General features: G+C 39.5%; 1 protein-coding gene and 1 long non-coding RNA gene across 6 annotated transcripts; one reads left to right on the top strand and one right to left on the bottom strand.

Moving 5' to 3' along the window:
* Positions 1-2,246: 2,246 nt before the first annotated feature.
* On the bottom strand, positions 2,247-11,794 carry LOC113128022 (uncharacterized). The gene is made up of 3 exons (XR_003295495.2): positions 11,658-11,794; positions 8,871-9,094; positions 2,247-2,781 (listed from the first exon to the last, which is right to left on the bottom strand). It is a non-coding gene; the product is annotated as an uncharacterized LOC113128022 (long non-coding RNA).
* LOC113128020 (centrosomal protein of 95 kDa) lies at positions 5,871-17,857 on the top strand. Of its 5 annotated transcripts, XM_026303046.2 has the most exons (22): positions 5,871-6,052; positions 6,641-6,769; positions 7,129-7,236; positions 7,470-7,580; positions 8,955-9,072; positions 10,176-10,294; positions 10,687-10,907; positions 11,108-11,168; positions 11,355-11,422; positions 11,693-11,892; positions 12,020-12,137; positions 12,239-12,359; positions 12,635-12,846; positions 13,058-13,153; positions 13,927-14,077; positions 14,981-15,153; positions 15,285-15,359; positions 15,573-15,725; positions 16,300-16,446; positions 16,570-16,641; positions 16,992-17,174; positions 17,257-17,857. In XM_026303046.2, exons 1-21 carry the CDS (start codon positions 6,028-6,030, stop codon positions 17,166-17,168), a joined length of 2,655 nt encoding a protein of 884 aa, XP_026158831.1. In that variant the 5' UTR covers positions 5,871-6,027; the 3' UTR covers positions 17,169-17,174; positions 17,257-17,857. The 5 variants fall into 5 exon arrangements, with proteins under 5 accessions (XP_026158831.1, XP_026158832.1, XP_026158833.1 ...); XM_026303047.2 differs by having other exon boundaries at positions 8,958-9,072; positions 16,992-17,857; XM_026303048.2 differs by having other exon boundaries at positions 11,762-11,892; positions 16,992-17,857.

Raw genomic sequence — 17,857 nt, 5'->3', positions numbered from 1 at the left:
ATTGTTGGGTTTTTAGTTTTAGTTTTTGTAAAGTGCCTTGAGATGATTTGTATTGTGATTTGGCGCTATACAAATAAAATTGAATTGAATTGAATTGAATTGATATATCATAGGAAATCATCACATATTCACACAAGGAAAAAAGGATGAAACCTTCTGAAAACTTTTAAAGGTGGAAGAAGATTGATGTTTTTTCACATGGCCACTTCTGTTCGGTATGTGAACAGGTCTGAGGAAATAAAGGGCCATGACGACTATGAAGACACCAGCGCTGTAAACAATCAACAAAGATGTTCAGGTAAGAATATTTATGAAGTACGAAGGGTTGGTAAGGTCTCAGAAATGCTTTTTTGTCATAAAGGCTTTATTATATCAGATTGTTTCTCAAATAAAGTGTCTTGTTTCTCTGTGTTACATTTTATGTTATTACTGATTCAATTAAAAATATTTCAAACACACAAAAAAGAAGAAGACCTGTATATTGTATCAAGCCAGTTTGATAAACATCTGTACTTAGGTTAAACACTAAAGGAAATCACTTCTGTTTACAGACTGTACATTTATATTTATCACCAATTTTAAAATTCAACACCTGGACCTTCAGCAACATGCACGCGCACATCAATAAATCTAACTAACACTGTTTCCTACATTGAAGCAGCATAGTAGAAATAAATGAAAACGCTTTGTCAGTGTTTTGTGCTATATAAAATCGTTGCTGCCCAACAATAGTTACTATCATGTTTTTTTGTGTCTGTGGTCGGTTTCTGCAAACAGCAGGAAAACTGTACAGGCTGGTTCTTCTGAGCTTTGGACTTGTGTGTCTCCTTCAAGCTGGTCTCAACATTTCACTGCGTCTTGCACTCTGTGAGTTCAGTTTTCTCTAGAATTTCACACGGTTGTGTCTCCAACTTACATTGAACTTTACTATCTGATTATTGTAACTCCAGAATGAGAGCATTTAAAATGAACATGTTTTACATGTTAAATATTAGATCAACTTCCCTCAGAGAATGAAGAATTCCCCAAACTGCCTGAGATAATGTTGTTGAACTACAGTAATAAAATGTACTAAATCCTTCTGCTCTGTCAGACAACTTTGAGGCTGAGACATCAGACACTGAGGCCAATTTAAATAACATGACTAAAGAAAGAGATTAGCTAAAGAAAAAGCTGAATATCTTTGGTGAGTGAGGATGAAATTAAATATTCTTATAATTTTATTATTTTTTGTAAATAATTTCTTGCCTGAGCTTTTGGATACACTTAGATTGTTACCAGTGCTGGTGCTAATATTATTATATGGCCCAGGTCTGGTCAATGATCAAACAGTGGTGCACAGCCAACAAATTTTTCAGAGCTACAGAAATCCCTTGTGTATTATATCACCTCATTAATCACAAAATGTCTGTAGTTATTCTGACACTTTCTCTGGGATTGTCAGATGCAAAGCACCTCACAGAACTGCTGTGTTTTTCATTCAATCACTCACATTTATCAGGCTGCGTTCTGTTCACAGCTTTTTTTTTTTTTTTTTTAAATCATCAGCAAAGACATAACTAACCAACAGCACTAATGCAGTTATATTTTCTGACACTAAATGTGTGTATCCACAGAAGTGACTTAAACTGTGTTTTGCTGCCGTGGTGCAAAAAAGTCTTTTGTCAACAGAGGAAGTCATCGACCAGCTTACTGGTTCACAGGCCTCATACTCAAACCAACGCAACTGGTTGCTGCTCAGTTTGCTCTGAGACCTCACATGAATGATATCATAATCTTTAAGTTTGACTTCACAATAACAAAACTTTGACCTGAGTGACTTAACAAAATGAGAATAAAATCTGTGTTTGCTGATTAAACATTTATAATGTTAATTTAAGATCTGAATACTCAAGACATCAGAAGAACTGTGTAGGTGTCAGAGACTGAGATGGAGCGAGATAAGGAAATGTGGGCTGGTAAAAACAGATAAAATTAGCAAAGGTACTGGCTTTCATTTTCCTCTTTGTAATTATAAAGTATTGCGTATAACACTGATCAAAAGTCAACCAAACCAGGCCATCACACCACAAGAAAATACGTAGTGTCATGTTGTATTGCAGAGGTAACCACACGTACAACAACACTTAAACTGAAAAAACAAAATGCAATTTAGTTTTAAACAGGCATAAGTGTTTGGAAATCAATTCATGATTGACAATCTAGTAAATCTAGTAAGACACAGTTTTAATAATACAAACTTATAGTTGATATATACAGTGTTTTATTATTTTTCAAGGGAAAGTTCTAGACAATTACTGTACATTTAAAAATTTCTTTACAATACAACAATATCTTATGGGGCAACTTAAAGTGTTACACACAGCACTAGAAGATGTGGCCAAAAGTGTGTGTTGTAAGTGATTGAAATGTTTTGTTATTTCATAACAGATGAATATTCCTGCAAAGGCTGGGTGTATTTTAAAGGCAGCTTCTACTACATTTCTTCACTGAGGAAATCCTGGCAAGACAGCAGGACAGGCTGTCTGCAGAGGCATGCAGACCTGGTGATTATCAACAGCAAAGAAGAAATGGTATATAAACATATGTGTGTGTGTGCATTTGTACTTTTATCTATGTGAGGGCCAGTTTGAGCATAATACTGTGGGACTTAGGGCATATTGGCCAGTACTCACTTTTACACATCACTGTTTGGGGTCAGGACTTGATTTTAGTCTTAAGGTTAAAATGAGGTTTAAGGTAGAGTTGGTGTAAGGGATGGGGTTGAGTGTCCTCATAATTCTGGAAAGAGAGAGAGAAAGAGGGTGAGTATACTACGCATGACTATGAATTTGTGTGTCAGGGTAAAAACAGTGGAAATTAAATAAATGTGAGGTAATGAAGGTGGACGACTTCATTCCCTACAGTTATTGTGTGTCTTAGATTTCTGTTCACAGTTTTTTCTCGTTTTGTGTAAACAGGAATTCACAAGACAGTTCCAAAAAAACATCTGGATTGGACTGACCGACCAGGAAACAGAAGGGATATGGAAACCAGTTAACCAGACTTCAAGCCTGTCTAATTGACATAAAGGCCTGGATGACCAGTAACTTTTTACTTTTAAACTCGGAGAAAACAGAAGTCATTATATTTGGGCCAAAAAATCTCAGAAATAACTTTTCTAAAATTGTAGCTACTCTAGATGGCATAGCCCTGGCCTCCAGCACTACTGTAAAAAACCTTGGAGTTATTTTTGACCAGGACATGTCCTTTAACTCACACATAAAACAAATTTCTAGAACTGCATTCTTTCACCTGCGCAACATTTCCAAAATTAGGAACATCCTGTCTCAAAATGATGCAGAAAAACTAGTCCATGCGTTTGTTTCCTCAAGGCTAGATTACTGTAACTCATTACTATCTGGATGTCCTAATATCTTAATAAAAAGCCTCCAATTAATCCAGAATGCCGCAGCCAGAGTCCTGACAGGAACTAGCAAGAGAGATCATATTTCTCCTATATTAGCTTCTCTTCATTGGCTCCCTGTAAAATATAGAATAGAATTTAAAATCCTTCTTCTCACATACAAATCCCTTCATAATCAAGCTCCTTCATACCTTAAAGACCTCATAGTACCATATTATCCCAATAGACCACTTCGCTCTCAGAGTGCAGGTCTACTTGTGGTTCCCAGAGTTCTCAAAAGCAGAATGGGAGGCAGAGCCTTTAGTTATCAAGCTCCTCTCCTGTGGAACCAGCTCTCAGCCTGGGTTCAGGAGGCAGACACTCTCTGTACTTTTAAGGCTAGACTTAAAACCTTCCTCTTTGACAAAGCATATAGTTAGGGCTGGCTTCAGGCAACCCTGAACCATCCCTTAGTTAGTTATGCTGCTATAGGCCTAGACTGCCCGAGGACCATCGGTGCACTGAGCTCCCCAACCCTAACCCCCCCCCTTCTCTCCCACCTCATGTATATTCCACCATTGAATGTCACTAACCTTGTGCTCTCTCTCTCCCCTAGTTTGTGCTCTCTCCCTCCCTCTCTCTCTCTCTCTCTCTCCCTCTCTCCCTGTTCTCTCTCTGTACCTTCTGCAGGTGTCCCTGGTCCTGGAGCTGTATATCGCTGATGTGCAGTTACTGGTCCCACCAACCTGCAGTGTCTATTTGTTGTTCTTTCCTCTCTCCTCTATCCACTCACCCCAACCGGTCGAGGCAGATGGCCGCCCAAACTGAGCCCGGTTCTGCTGGAGGTTTTTTCTTCCGTTAAAGGGAGTTTTTCCTCTCCACTGTCACCAAGTGCTTGCTCATAAGGGAATTGTTGGGTTTTTAGTTTTAGTTTTTGTAAAGTGCCTTGAGATGATTTGTATTGTGATTTGGCGCTATACAAATAAAATTTAATTGAATTGAATTGAATTGAAATGGGTGGATGGGACTCCACTGACCACAAGGTTCACACTTTAAGTATCATTTTAACTACTGTCAAAAATTTAACTTAGCTGTAACCTTCTGTCAACGGAAAATTCTACAGGTTGTGTTGTCTGTAAACAGTGCACTGTTTGATTTTTTGGTTTTTAGCTACTGGGGCAGAGGGGACCCCAACAGTGGTCAAGGAATGGAGGTAGACTGTGGAGAAATAAAGTACTATGATGAAGAAAACAGCTTGAATGATGGACCAATAGCTTTATAACTCAGCGTTCAAACTGACCGGAGAATAATGTATATGTCACTTTTAGATGAACCTAAGACAGTAGGAGAACATTGAACACAGTCAAGCTGAAGAACAAATATGAATTTACTACTCACTGCTTTGATTACCAGAAATCATGAAAAGACCAACATACAAACTATTATTGATAATATATTTCAGTGCCAACAGATTACTGTCATGATAACCATGTTTTTAAATATACCCATTATTTAAGGTTTATATGTTTAGTAGTGTTTTAGTGTCTAATGTTATATAGAGCCCTGTGAAGGACTGGTGACCTGTCCAGGGTGTGCCCCTGCCTTTCACCCAAAGAGAGCTGGGATAGACCCCAGCAGATCCCTGGGACCCTGGTTAGGAATAAGCAGGTATAGAAAATGGATGAAGGGATTTAATATAGATATAATATATAGATTTTTAAATGGTAAATAAAATAATACACAACCTTGTTTTTTCCACATATATACTCCAGTTTTAGTGTAAATGGCTCTCTATCATGTTAAAGTGGTGCAGAAACTTTTTGTGTGCTGAAGTTTCTTCTTGGGAGACATTTAAATTATGACCACACAGGTCTTTGTTGTCTACAAACCTACTTTATGCAAAAAATGTTTGTTTGCAGATAAAAGTGAAGTTGTTATTTTTGAATACAGAAGTTCTTTTGTAAAAGTGTTTTTTATAGAGAGGTTGATACCAGTGTGACTGTATTTTAGTAACCGTGTAGTGGAAATCTACTGTAAATTCACTGAAGAATGAAATTTAACTCCACCACGTTTATCGCAACACCACAGCTGGTTACAGACGTTTTACGATGCCTTAAAGACACCGTGATGTTCAAAAATTATATATTTCTAATTCACTGATTTTCTTTTACATTAACATTTCCTAATTTGTTTATCTATACAGACAAAATTGGAGGAGTCATACTGTTTGTAGTGTTTTTTTCAATTAAAATACAGAAATTGTAATGAGGTTTATGGGTTCTAAATAAAACCCGTGAAATCTCTACTCACCACATTCAGCTTGAATTTCTTCAAACACTAACAGCCATTATTTATTTCTTGATTTTATTTATCATTGATTTCGTATTTGTGGGTCTTGACTCAGTGCTCACGTTGTACGTTCATTCCCTCCGTTACACACGTTCACCAGCAGAGGGCGCACGCTGCCAACCAACGGCACTTCCGCAAACAAAGACCGGGCGTAACGTTCAATCACGCGAGACTGCAGTTTTAAATAAGAATCGACAGTCGTTTGTCCCTGTTTCTGAAAACCACAACAACATTCAAACTGACCTCAGGTGTCCATCACTCTTTGGCAGCTGCCCGTCCTCGACAGCTGTTTGATGGGAACTCAGGAGGGAGAGAGAGGTGAGGCGGCCGAGAAAGCTGACGATACGACACGCTAAGTTTCAGCTAACGTTAACAGTAGCTTAGCGTTAGCCTTAGGTGACTGTTGTGTCCCTGTTGTCACTGACTGAGATCCACGTTGTGTGTTCGTGCTTTAATAACAATGTTCACTTAAAGACGAGAGCTCACACAGCCACGGTTTCTGGTAAGGTTCCCGTTAACACGCAAACAAACCGAGTTAACTAGTTAGCACTGTTAGCTAGCGACTTTCGAGTGAAGCCGGGCGGTAAATAACGTCAGAGGGACTTAAAGGAGGCAGGTCACTCCAGACCACAGTTTGTCTTTGGTTTTATCCACTGTAAACGGGACGTGAGTCCTCTCAGGCGGTGGCCATAGTAACTAGCTCGGCTCAGTGGGACAGAATGACTCCCCGCTCCCAGACTTAAGTTTGCCGCGGGCGGTGTCTCATGACTGAACTGACGGTCAGCCCAGAGGAGGCACTGACCCGGGTTTGTTAATGTCACCAAAAAAAAAAAAAAACAACAACTTTTCAGGTTTAAAATTCTTATTGGGCCATTAACTGGACTAACTAACCGTTCTCCTCGACAGACTGGGTGGATGTGGCCAATGATCTACTCAGCAAGTGTCACATAAACCTGAGGCTGAGGAAGCCGAGCGACTGTGACGCAAATGTTTTCATTGCTCTGTATGAGAACATTTTGGGGGAGAAAGTTCCAGGTGAGACCAAAGCTGTAGAGCTGCCAAATGTCACCACAGCTGGTTGATTAACTGAACAGTCATCCAACAGCTGGAAACCATTCTCTTGTGTTTTTTTTTTTTTCCTCCCTAGCAAGTAAATTTTTGAGTCCAGCCTCACATTTGTGGCAGTTTTCAGTGTTTACTGTACAAAATAAGCATTTTCATGATATACAACCTGGCATTTAAAGGCCATGCAAGTTGTCAGTAGCTCAACTCAAAGTTGTGACCATTTTTAACAACAGGAAACACTAAAGTCTACATGTCAATGTTTCTGTCTGTCTGTCTTATGGATACATACTTTTGTTATTCACATCGTGTGCATTTATGTATGTGTTCAGATTATATTGCAGCACCATGCAGTCAAGAGGATGACATCCATAATGTTCAGTCTGTGATTGATTCACTGTCCTTGGATTACCTTCAGATCAGCCTGTCACACATTACAGGTACTGACAACATCTAATGTAAGAAGAGAACAACTACTTTCAGTAGGTACATGTATCTGTGTAACTTCCACTATGATTGACTAGAGGTACATGAAGTCAGTCGGTTCCAGGGTTTAATGTTTCCTAAAGGGATATACAGAAACGCAGAGACAATATCCGTTATCTGTCATCTGTCTTTTCATTAAGCTTGATGAGCAATGTGTATAATGCTGAGGATGGTTGTATGTTTGCAGGAGAAAATATTGTCAGAGGGAACAGAGAGTCTGTCAAGAACCTCCTGGAAATCTTTGATGGCCTCCTGGAATATCTCAATGAGGAGATAAGCGAGGAGTCACAGAATGATGGTAGGTACACCCATTTGGATTATCCCTCCACGACTCGACAGATAATATGCAGTTTCATCTTGAACAAAGGGATTTATGAAGGAATAGATTTGAACTGTATTTTTACATACTACTGTGTGCTGTTACAAATTAGTATCCTTTTTAATCATCTGTTTTTGGGCTTTATTAGGTGTATAAGCTTTCCGAATTTTATTTGAGGATTTATGTCATAATTGGAATCAAGCCTCAATCAACTGAACATACTAAAACCTCCTGTCTTAAGCTGAGTTAAGTTTGTCTGTCTGTCAGCATGAACTGGACATGATGTGTTTCAAACCCAGGTTAAGACTGGCTTGTGCAGCACTTTATAAGAAACAGTCAGTCCTCTTCATTTGGCAGAACTGAGCATGACTTTGTGTGAGTGGACCACCCCTCAGACCAAACTGCAGTTAATGACTGTCTGCACTTAGAAATGATCTGTGTTCATGAAAGGCCTAGTGTAGCCACTCTTCATTTTTGGTAGGGATTGAAATGTTTTTTAAACCTAAGCTGTGGTGACACTGGAGACAAATTGCACTTCTGCATTTAGTACTTACTTTGGTCTGGAGTTTCAGAATGTGGCAGTTTTTCTTTTGCCAAAAACTTCAGCATGATCTTAATGGTGTTTTTGCTGAGTCTTTGAGGTTTACTTGAATTATTACTTTTTGAAAAGAATTTTGAATTTTTATAGCAGTAAATCTTTGAAATGTTGTCAATCATATGACGATCAAATTATCAATGGTCATATGTGTTTGTTCCTCTTTAAATTTTTGAGGAAATGATTACATGTTGTAATCAAAAGTGTTACGTTGGTCTTCGCTGGAAATTGGATCAACAAGAAAAGGGACTTTTTTCTTTCTGGTCTAGTTCCGATGGGGTCTCACTGCTCTTTCTGTTCAAAATAAAGGTACTATGCTGGTCAACTCTTCCACCTTCAGTGACATTTTCAGGGTATGCACAGGCTCTTCCACACACACAACACTGTCCAGTTTGTCATAAAAAAGGGCTGTGTGTGTTTTTTATGTGGCGATTCTCTGCTTGTTCTCATTTTATCGTGTGTAGTGGAATATTTTTAATGTCCCCTTTTACTTTGACACTGCAGTGCTGTGCTAATGCAACTATGCTTATTAAGCCTAGAGGACTAAAATACAATGGCAAAGCAAACCTGGAGTGCTTTACATTCTTAGCAGATTAAGAGACCACTGTCCAAGGTGTTGTCAGTACATTTCATCTCAGTTTGCAGTGTTCTCATATGTTCAAAAATACTAATACCTTTGAGTCTGTTGTAAAGGCTGAAAGGGACCAGTCTTCAATCTCTCCTCCTGTGTCATCTGTATTATTCCCATATTTTTCCAGAAGAACAGAATGGCAGTATCACTGAGGATGTGCCCGGTCAAACCAAGGAGCCGACGTGTGTTGGCACAGAGCAGATGGAGAATAAACTGGAGGGAGCATCATTGTCTTCCACTGGCGAGTAAGAGCCTCTGCTGCATATCCTGCACAAACACAAGGAAACACACACTAACTTGATAAAATATCTTATATTGTATTCACAAGATCAACAGAAGGGTTTGCCTTTCTGTTGATAAATGTTGAATTTCTGTAGGTGACATGTATTTGCCAAATAACAGTTTAACTGCTGCTAAAAAAATTTAAATCCACAATTCCCTGTGCACCAGAGAATTTTAGAACAACGTGCCAGACTGCATGTGTTTCAGATAGCAAAAGGTCATTTAATTTGCTTTCATACTGTGTGAAGTCAGTCTGCAAGATTTATTTTTTTGTGTTGGGGCTCATCATTGTAAGACAATACAAGACTCTATCAGTCTTAACATTTTTTTTTTTGTCAAAGGAGGTTCATCAACCATGTGTGCATATACACATAGATGTTTTTTCTCTGACTTTAAAAAAAGTGTTTATATGAACTGCTCTGTATCAAATATTATTTTAGGTTCAAACTGCAGACTTCATACATACATACATACTCCATTCTCCTTTACCAAGACTGTAGAATTAATAGGAATCTCAAACAAGTTTGAAAAAAAGAAAACCCACCAAAACACTGATGGACAGTCAGGTTTGCTTCACCTGACTAACATTAACTCAGATCTGGGCTGTACATCCTGTTGCTGTGCAAATGTCCCAGCAGTAGTGTAAATATTAAGAGTTTAAAGACAGCTGTCAAAACAGGCACAGTCAGTCAGCTCATTGTGGTTGGTTTTCTTTCAGTTTTTTTAAGTAATAGCGCTGGTGTATTTCTCCATCCATTCAGTAGATATACCGCTTATCCTGTAGAGGTTTGAAAGAGTTGGAACAAATTCTCAGATTGATTCACACTGTTCAACTGAAGTAACTATAAAACCATCTTTCAATGTTTATCTGTTCAAGACATTTAGAGCATGTTTAACATTAATACCTTTCCTTACTGTAACAAGGCCATGCAAAAGTAAAACACACTAACAGACTTTATTTCATGATTTAAATACAGAGAACATTTATCAAATGACCCTATGTCTGTACTGTTACATAGTATTTGTGTGAACCTGTGGTTGATCAGATTATGTCTTTATCATTCAGGTCTACTGTCCAGACCACTAAACATTCTCTCCATTCCTGCAATGCTGAGGAGATGGGATCAGCTAGTGATCTCATAGAGCTCGGAGTCTCAACGCGCACATTTACAGACAAACAAGAAGGTGAGACACACAAACAGTGTCGGGATTCATGTTCCCTGAGTGGAACAGAACTCTCAAAATGTTCTCGTATTTAAAAGGTAAACATTTTTAAAAGAAGGCCTTGAGGGAACATAAGCTGCTTTATGCACTGATTAAAGTTGTTAGTCTGGTTATTGCAGACATTAGTTACCAAACGGTCATGTTTGTCTTGCAAACCACAAAAATATTCTGAAACAACTTCAACATGTGTGTTTGGTTGACAACACATAACCCTGTCTGAATACACCAGAAAACTGTCATGTGTGTACTTGATCACTGCATCATCAATCATTTGATTCATTTATTATTAATAAATGACCAAAGATTTTAATTTGGAACTAATAAATGTCATGATTCATTTATTCTTCTGCAAGAACAAGCTGCCCTTCCCCAAAACTCAGATGCAGTCACCACCTCTGCTCCTCTGGACACCCAGGACACTCCACTGACTGAACCACTGTATTCAGCCATCGCTCTGCAGCCCCCCAATCAGAGCAACACTCTCCAAAGACCAGACAAAGACACGCATGAGCCTAGTCAGTCATCCACTGGCCTCAGGCACACAGAGGAGGAAGCCACTCCTGTCACCACAGAGGTAGACTTATAGTACATTTGAAAGGACAAGCACAGTTTGATCTTCCCAAGGTTCCAGGTACAATATGTTAGTACAGGACCAACAACAGTCCAAACATAATACCAATGTTATGAGGGCAGACATGTTAGATGTACTAAACAATAATCACAAACATAATATGGGCAGACTGCATGTAACTATCTCTTCTTGTTCTCACACAGGCCTCTAAACCAGTAGCTGAGACCAATGGGCTACAATCTCCTACTCTTCATCAGTGTCCTGGTCAGTCAGTACAAATGTACCTTCATTCTTATGGTTTTTATTCAAAAATTTAGAGTTGATTATAGCTCACAATGGCTCTCCGGTGCAGCTAGCTGTTTACTTGCTTTGCCAATGTGTTTGTTAACGATTGAAAATCTCCCAGCAGGACTGTCACATACTTCTTATTGCATTTTTCTTCATTTCCAGCTATGAGCGAGAAGTCTTTGTCCAGCCAGCAAAGAGCCAGGACAGAAGTGGAAGGGGAGACACTAGAGGTAGGAGGAACAAGTCTCATCTTTTCTACAATTTCAAAATGGCTCATGTAAATTGATGCTTGGAAATGCCCATATAGCTGTCCCCGAATGTAAAATTGGTCCTACATATGAATCAGGGTTTAATGTATATATCTTTTTGCCAGTCCATTTCCAACCTGTGCCATGTATATGACAAATGTCACAGAGACACAGTCTCTTTCCCAGTTTATATTTGACTTTGATTTTATTACTTTACCTCATTAAATGAGTTGTCTTTTTTCCTAATATCAGCCAACAAATGGTGGTCCCAGGAGAGTTTTATTCCGCACCCAGCCAGATGTTCTCTTCCTCACCCTGCAGGATGAGATGGCCCTCACTCCTTCTCCACCAGACACTGAAGAGGAAGAGGAAGAGCAAGATGAGGAGGATCTGAGATATAAACAAAGACTGCAGGACAGAAGAACAGATTACAAAGATAGGACAGATCTCAGGTAAGAGGCTGAGCTACAGAGAACAACAAGCGACTATAGAATATCCACTGAGAATTTGATGAGGCAGTAATGTTGTTGGGTAATGGTTACTTTCTGATTGTGATGTCGTTATCATCCACCTGAGCAGATGGGAGAAGGGTCTTGAGGAGCCTCTTTCTTACCGCAGACAGCAAAACAGGAAAGCAGAAGAGGAGCTGCATCACATTTCTGAAAAACTCTCCCATCGACTTGAGGAGCTTGACCAGGTCTGTGCATTTTCACATCTGGTGACATGTACTACAGCTTGGTCGTTTGTGTAATATATTCTATAATGCATGCAACTGCACATTATATTTAAATCCTGCAGATGCTTAAACGAGTTCTGGATGAAACTGGAGAGTCCAGTGAGGTCAGAGAAGACGACAAGCAGTCCCACCACAGCAACAGTATCATGGAGTGTCACAGATTGCCCAACAGGCAACACACAGGTACACATCACTAAAATGTAATAAATATGTTTTTCTATGAAGAGTAACACAAACTGTAGCCTGAAAGAGCCAAGGTTTAGATGTTTTAGCCTGCTAACTGCAAATTACAGTAGACATCATGTTAACAGGATGACACTGATGCTCATTAAATGAAATGCACTCATAACTGTATGTTTCAGTTTGCAGGGTTTTATAGTTTATTATCTAAAATGCTTTTAATAATTTTCTCTATATAAATATTTATATTGTAACCATTTAAGATGTCTAACATTTAGTCTCAGGAACACCGGACACTGAATCCACCCACCGAACACGCTCGTTATCCCCCTCCCCTCCACGGGTGCATTATTCCCTCGAGGGACCGTTAGAAGACACCACAGCAGAGGCCTCACACCTGAATGATGGGAGACAAACAAACCTCACAGCTACTGTTCATTCAAGGCGTGGAGAGCCACATCACAGGCCATCTCGCAGAAAACACAGCAAGGTTCAGTGGTTTTCCTTTTACATCGAACCTTTATGCATCAAAACAAGTGTTACCGTGCCTGTTCTACTTATATAAAGACATTTATACTAGTATAGTTGCTTCATTTTCAACCTTTTCTGAGCATATATAAAACAATGAAAACCACAGTTCAAAAATAATGTTCATATTAAATGGTATATGTTTAGAAGATTAAATGACCTGTCTTTTTCAGTATCTGGAGAATAACACCTATGAGGAGGAGCTGAAAAGATATGAAGATAAAAAACGGGCAGATCTAGACGAGGCACGCCTCAAAGCTCAGGAAGCCGTAAGTTACTAGTCTAAAATCTTGTTTAGAGTAATAAGGACCCCCTCCCTTAGCCTTTTCCCTCCCTCTGTTCAGGACATTAAACAGAACTCTGTCTTTTTCTGATTTAATACCTTGTTTCAAGAAGTGGAATCTCAACTCTGCTTTCAGTTGGAGTTTTTTCATATCTACTAGTTCTGTCTGTTCTGATTTTCCATGGCTGCTTGGTTCTTTGTTTGTGACATTTACACTTAGAAACCTCACACTGATCTCTTTCCAAGAAACTATCCAGGCAGAAAGTGCAATGCTTTTCCGTTTAATATGGAAAAAAGTAAAACTATAACAGATAAAAATGGCGCCTGCAAATTATGTTGCACTAATACAATCAGTGTGTTTACACATTGATCAAAGAGAAGGCAAAGTTTTAATGTATTTAGAGAAAAGTCCAGTTAGGTATAAGCACTGCAGGAAACATAAAAATAGGCATTCAAACCAAATAGGTTTAGGAAAGCATTGAATCAATTCTTAACCTCACCTGTTTAAAATAAATAAATAAATTTAACCTTGTTTGATGGTACTTTCTACTTCAAACTGAATAACGTTTCTCTAATCTGTAAATGCCAGCGTAACCCCAAGACATGACTTGGTATAAAATGGTGAAAAGTGAAAATATCAACAGCCCTGTACATGTTTAAGTAGGATGCTGAGTGCTGGGAAATTTTTTTCCAGTTTACTGAGCTGTGTATGCGTGCGCATGTGTGCGTGGATGCGTGTGTGTGTGTGTGTGTGTGTAGGAGCGACAGTACAGAGAGGCCATACTAAGTCACGTTTCCCAAGCCTCCAGACCGTCCCCTGCTAAAACAAAGGCCCAGCAAAGGTCGCCACGTAACATTCAAACCACAACAGTACGGAGACGACAGGAGGCCCCCAGGAAAGCTCAGTCATGTAAGTTAAGATTTCTCTATTTACCACATGGACCTTTAAATGTTACTAGATTTATTTCTCTATAGCAGTGAGCTAAACTGTACGTAATTCTAATTCTTCTTCTTTCACTGTTTTAACGGCACGTCTGAAACTGGGTTCAAGCCCAGATTACTCCCTGTGAGTCAGTCATATCTAATACTGCCTTGGGACTGTTATTCAGGTTTCTAATGGGCTGTGGGACTCTGAGACTGAGATTTCAGAAACTCTTGTCTTATTTAGCTGTGATGTCAGATCCTTTCCAGACACTGACACTATGGGCAAAGTGTCACAAGAGCAACAGTGATAAAGTTTTGAATGAACATACTAGATTCAATGATTATTAAAGGTACTTAAAGTAAAGTCACCTTCAGACTTACCTTACCTTGGAGGGCATGCCTCAGGTAGATTCATTTCAATATCTGTGGACTAATATTGGCATGTTCAGTCTTTCTGGAGTATTTAAACATTCAACGAACATAAAGTGTTGCATATCCCCAAAACAACAAAACCTGGGACCCTGATCAATCCCTCATTATAGAAGTAAGTTCATTACATGTAAAGAGTAGGCAAAACAAAAACACATCTACTGTGGATAAACATGTTAATGAAGTCTACATTTAACATGTGGAGGTTTGTGAAGCAATGTCGTCTCTTAAGTTGACGCATATGCTCAGTGCTCACCGTCATCAGTGCCACAGGACCACCACACATCCACCTGCAAACCACAGCTCACCTGTACTTCTGAACTGGTTGTTATGAGCTTTGAGATGACATATGCACAGCTGCACTTGTAACCTGTGTTCTTGCACCCTCTAGTTTTGACATTGATGTAACACCATACCGAATCATACCAATAATATTCTGGTCTGTGTCCTCCATATTCAGTGAAGGTGAAGGAGAATGAGCTTCTTCCTGTGCTCCTGGAGGAATTACCCTATCTTCACATTTCCCCTCACGCTCTGGGCCGGATGTGGGAGCAGCAGATGCAGCAGATGGACAGACTCCACGCCCTCTCATCTTCTCATAGCCACCGGCGCTGCAGCAAAGTCTCCAGCGAGGTAGTGTGGGCATTATAAGCCACAACAAAACCCACTGACCAAATGCAGTGCAATGTCCCTGCTCTTTGCCCTTTACAATATGGGATGATTCAATGGGTGAATGGATTTGTAAACACCTGCTTGTTTTCCAGATGGAAGAAGCACAGCAGAAACATGACCTGCTGGTGGAGATCATCCGCAAAGACCAGGACCACAAAAGGCGTCTGGTGAGCATCTACCTCTAAAAACACAATCGCAGAATCCCTTCCCATTTAATAACCTTTGTCCTAACAAAACCTGATTACATTTTCTGAAATGGCTAAACAACTCTAGACACTAAACTGCATGCCCTCACAGAACAGACAGAATCTACCTGCCTGTTCTGGACAGACAATGTTCATTAAGATGGCCATGTACAAGTAAAAATGTTGATCCTCCAGAGGGACTTCAAAGAGCGGATCCAGCAGCAGAAGTCGACACAGAACAGACTGAGGGAACAGAGGCAGCAGATAGCACGTGCCAAGAAGTACCACAACGAGTACCATGTCCAGCACCGTGCTCGCCTGATGAGAGCACGCACCAAGGAGGAGAGGGTAAGTAGAGAAGGTCATTCCTAACTTTGTACTCCAGGTGACACAGTTCTGTGGGTATGTTCGATGCTCTGAGGCAGACAAATGATTTTTATGAAATAATATGACACTTGTGAGAAAACTATTTGAAAAGTATTGTTCAAGTCGTCCAGTTTTTCCACAAAATTCCTGCTTTTATGTCTCATACAACATACACATACTAACTTTACAAATGAACACTTACAGTACTCAAGTCCAAATTTTAAGGACAAAATCTTGTTCTTTAAATGAAAATGTGACAGTCAATGTGATGTCATATTGCTTGTTTTGTTGGAGCAACAGTAATTTACCAGACAAAAGCTGCAAACCATCCTTTGCAACTGACTGTCTCCTTTCCAAAACCCAAACATCATTTGGCAGATTGGTTCTTGTCCTTTAGAAGTCCCTGCATCTAAATCTCTCTGTGGTTGTTAGACTGTTAACTGGGAGCTGTAGAAGAATAAATTCAGATATTAAGTATTAAAGATTAAATAAAAGACCACTGGATTACCTAGAGTTAAGTCTTTTAGTTGACATGCAGTGTGGTTGTCCTTCCTAGATGTTTCGGCAGCTGTTGGACGAAGGTTTGGAACTACAGAAGGCCCAGCTGAGAGCACAGAGAACCTACGCCCGGGAGCAGCGAATGCAACACCAGAGACAACACCAGGACCAGATTAAGTCCATGGAGAACTACTACAAAGACCAAGTAAGAGACATATACACACTGACTGACCAAAATGCACAAGACATCAATACAATAAACATTTATACATAACTACTGCTGCTGTTTGTATAAATTCCAGATGAGCTATAACCTGTTCTCTTTCAGTTTTCACTACTGGCTGAAAAACTTGCACAAGAACGGCAGGAGATCCAAGTTCGAAAAAAAGCTCAAGAACAGGTGAACCCTTGGAAAAATATTACTGTGGATTTTACTGAGTGCCCTTTGTCATAGAGCAGATTCTTTATTGGATGATAAATTTTCCACTTGAAATAATTCCTACGCTCTCAAAAAGCAAATCTGTTCCAGGATTTTCAGTATTGTGAACAAAATGAATACTAAGCAGACCATCTTAGTCTCTGATGGACAAACTACATAGTAGTGACATGTTCTAAACTACCGCAAACCTAGTTTAGTGTTTCTGTCCAAATCTTTATCTACAAGAAGCAGAGTACAGCTAATAATGGTAATTGATACAGCTAAACAGAAACACTGTATTGTAGAGAATAACATTTACTGTTTATGTGCAGGCTCTGCTGAAGATGAAGCGAGAGCTGCGTTCCAGGATGGAGCGCGAGATCACTGAACTGCAAAAGATCATCATCCAGAACGATGACGACGACTACATCCAGGATCTCGAGGTCCAGAGGCTCCGCAATCAGATCCAGATGACTTCCTTCCAGTACAACACTAGCTATCTGCACTGACCACAGGTCTGTTTAACGTTCCACTCAGTCACAGCTGGATTTACATGCTGCAAGAGAGTCTGCCAGCTGAACCGTACTGTCTCCTCAGGCATCCTCCTCCACAGATTTGCACAGAGAACACTTCCACAACCTGATTAGTGATGAATAATGAACTCAACACACTCAGACGAGATGTAGCTTTGAGCTGATTTAGCTAATTCTCACCTCAGCTGCTGCACATCAGCTTGACACCTTGGACCAAGTCAGCTACTTCCATGGTTTTGGAGTGTGATAACTAAGAAGTCTTTGTGTGCTGTTACTGTAGCAGAAAATTGGCAAAAACATTACTCCTCTTCCCAAATAGGGACCACTGATGCAAAGTTAAAAAGTATAAATGTCACACATTTTTTAACTTTTTCCCCCTTTTATGTGTGATGTCTTCCTTTACTGTTTTAACCATGCCGGTGGATTATTTATTTTTTTAACTCTAATGTTTGATTTCTATTAATCACTGGGGGGGCGAAGATAATCAGTCTTCCTTTCCTTCAGCTTAATTGATTGTTTTTTTTAAATCTCAGCTGAAACTTAGTTTTGGACCAAAACATCAAGGGTTGCAATTATAGAACACTGTCTACTGATAATTGTGCAATGTATCTAATAAGCACACGAATGCCCTGTCACCACCCATTAAATGTGTGGGCTTATTCTTC

Source organism: Mastacembelus armatus, chromosome 1 (genome assembly GCF_900324485.2).
Source record: "Mastacembelus armatus chromosome 1, fMasArm1.2, whole genome shotgun sequence".
Taxonomy (NCBI): domain Eukaryota; kingdom Metazoa; phylum Chordata; class Actinopteri; order Synbranchiformes; family Mastacembelidae; genus Mastacembelus; species Mastacembelus armatus.
Note: the sequence above shows the minus strand (reverse complement) of the source record. Positions and strands in the feature narration are given on the sequence as shown.

Coding starts and splice junctions, on each gene's coding strand:
- LOC113128020 (XM_026303046.2), top strand. CDS start 6,028: ATGGGAACTCAGGAGGGAGAGAGAG. Junction 13,154..13,926: donor GCCTCAAAGCTCAGGAAGCC/GTAAGTTACTAG, acceptor GTGTGTGTGTAG/GAGCGACAGTACAGAGAGGC. Junction 15,360..15,572: donor AGGACCACAAAAGGCGTCTG/GTGAGCATCTAC, acceptor TTGATCCTCCAG/AGGGACTTCAAAGAGCGGAT.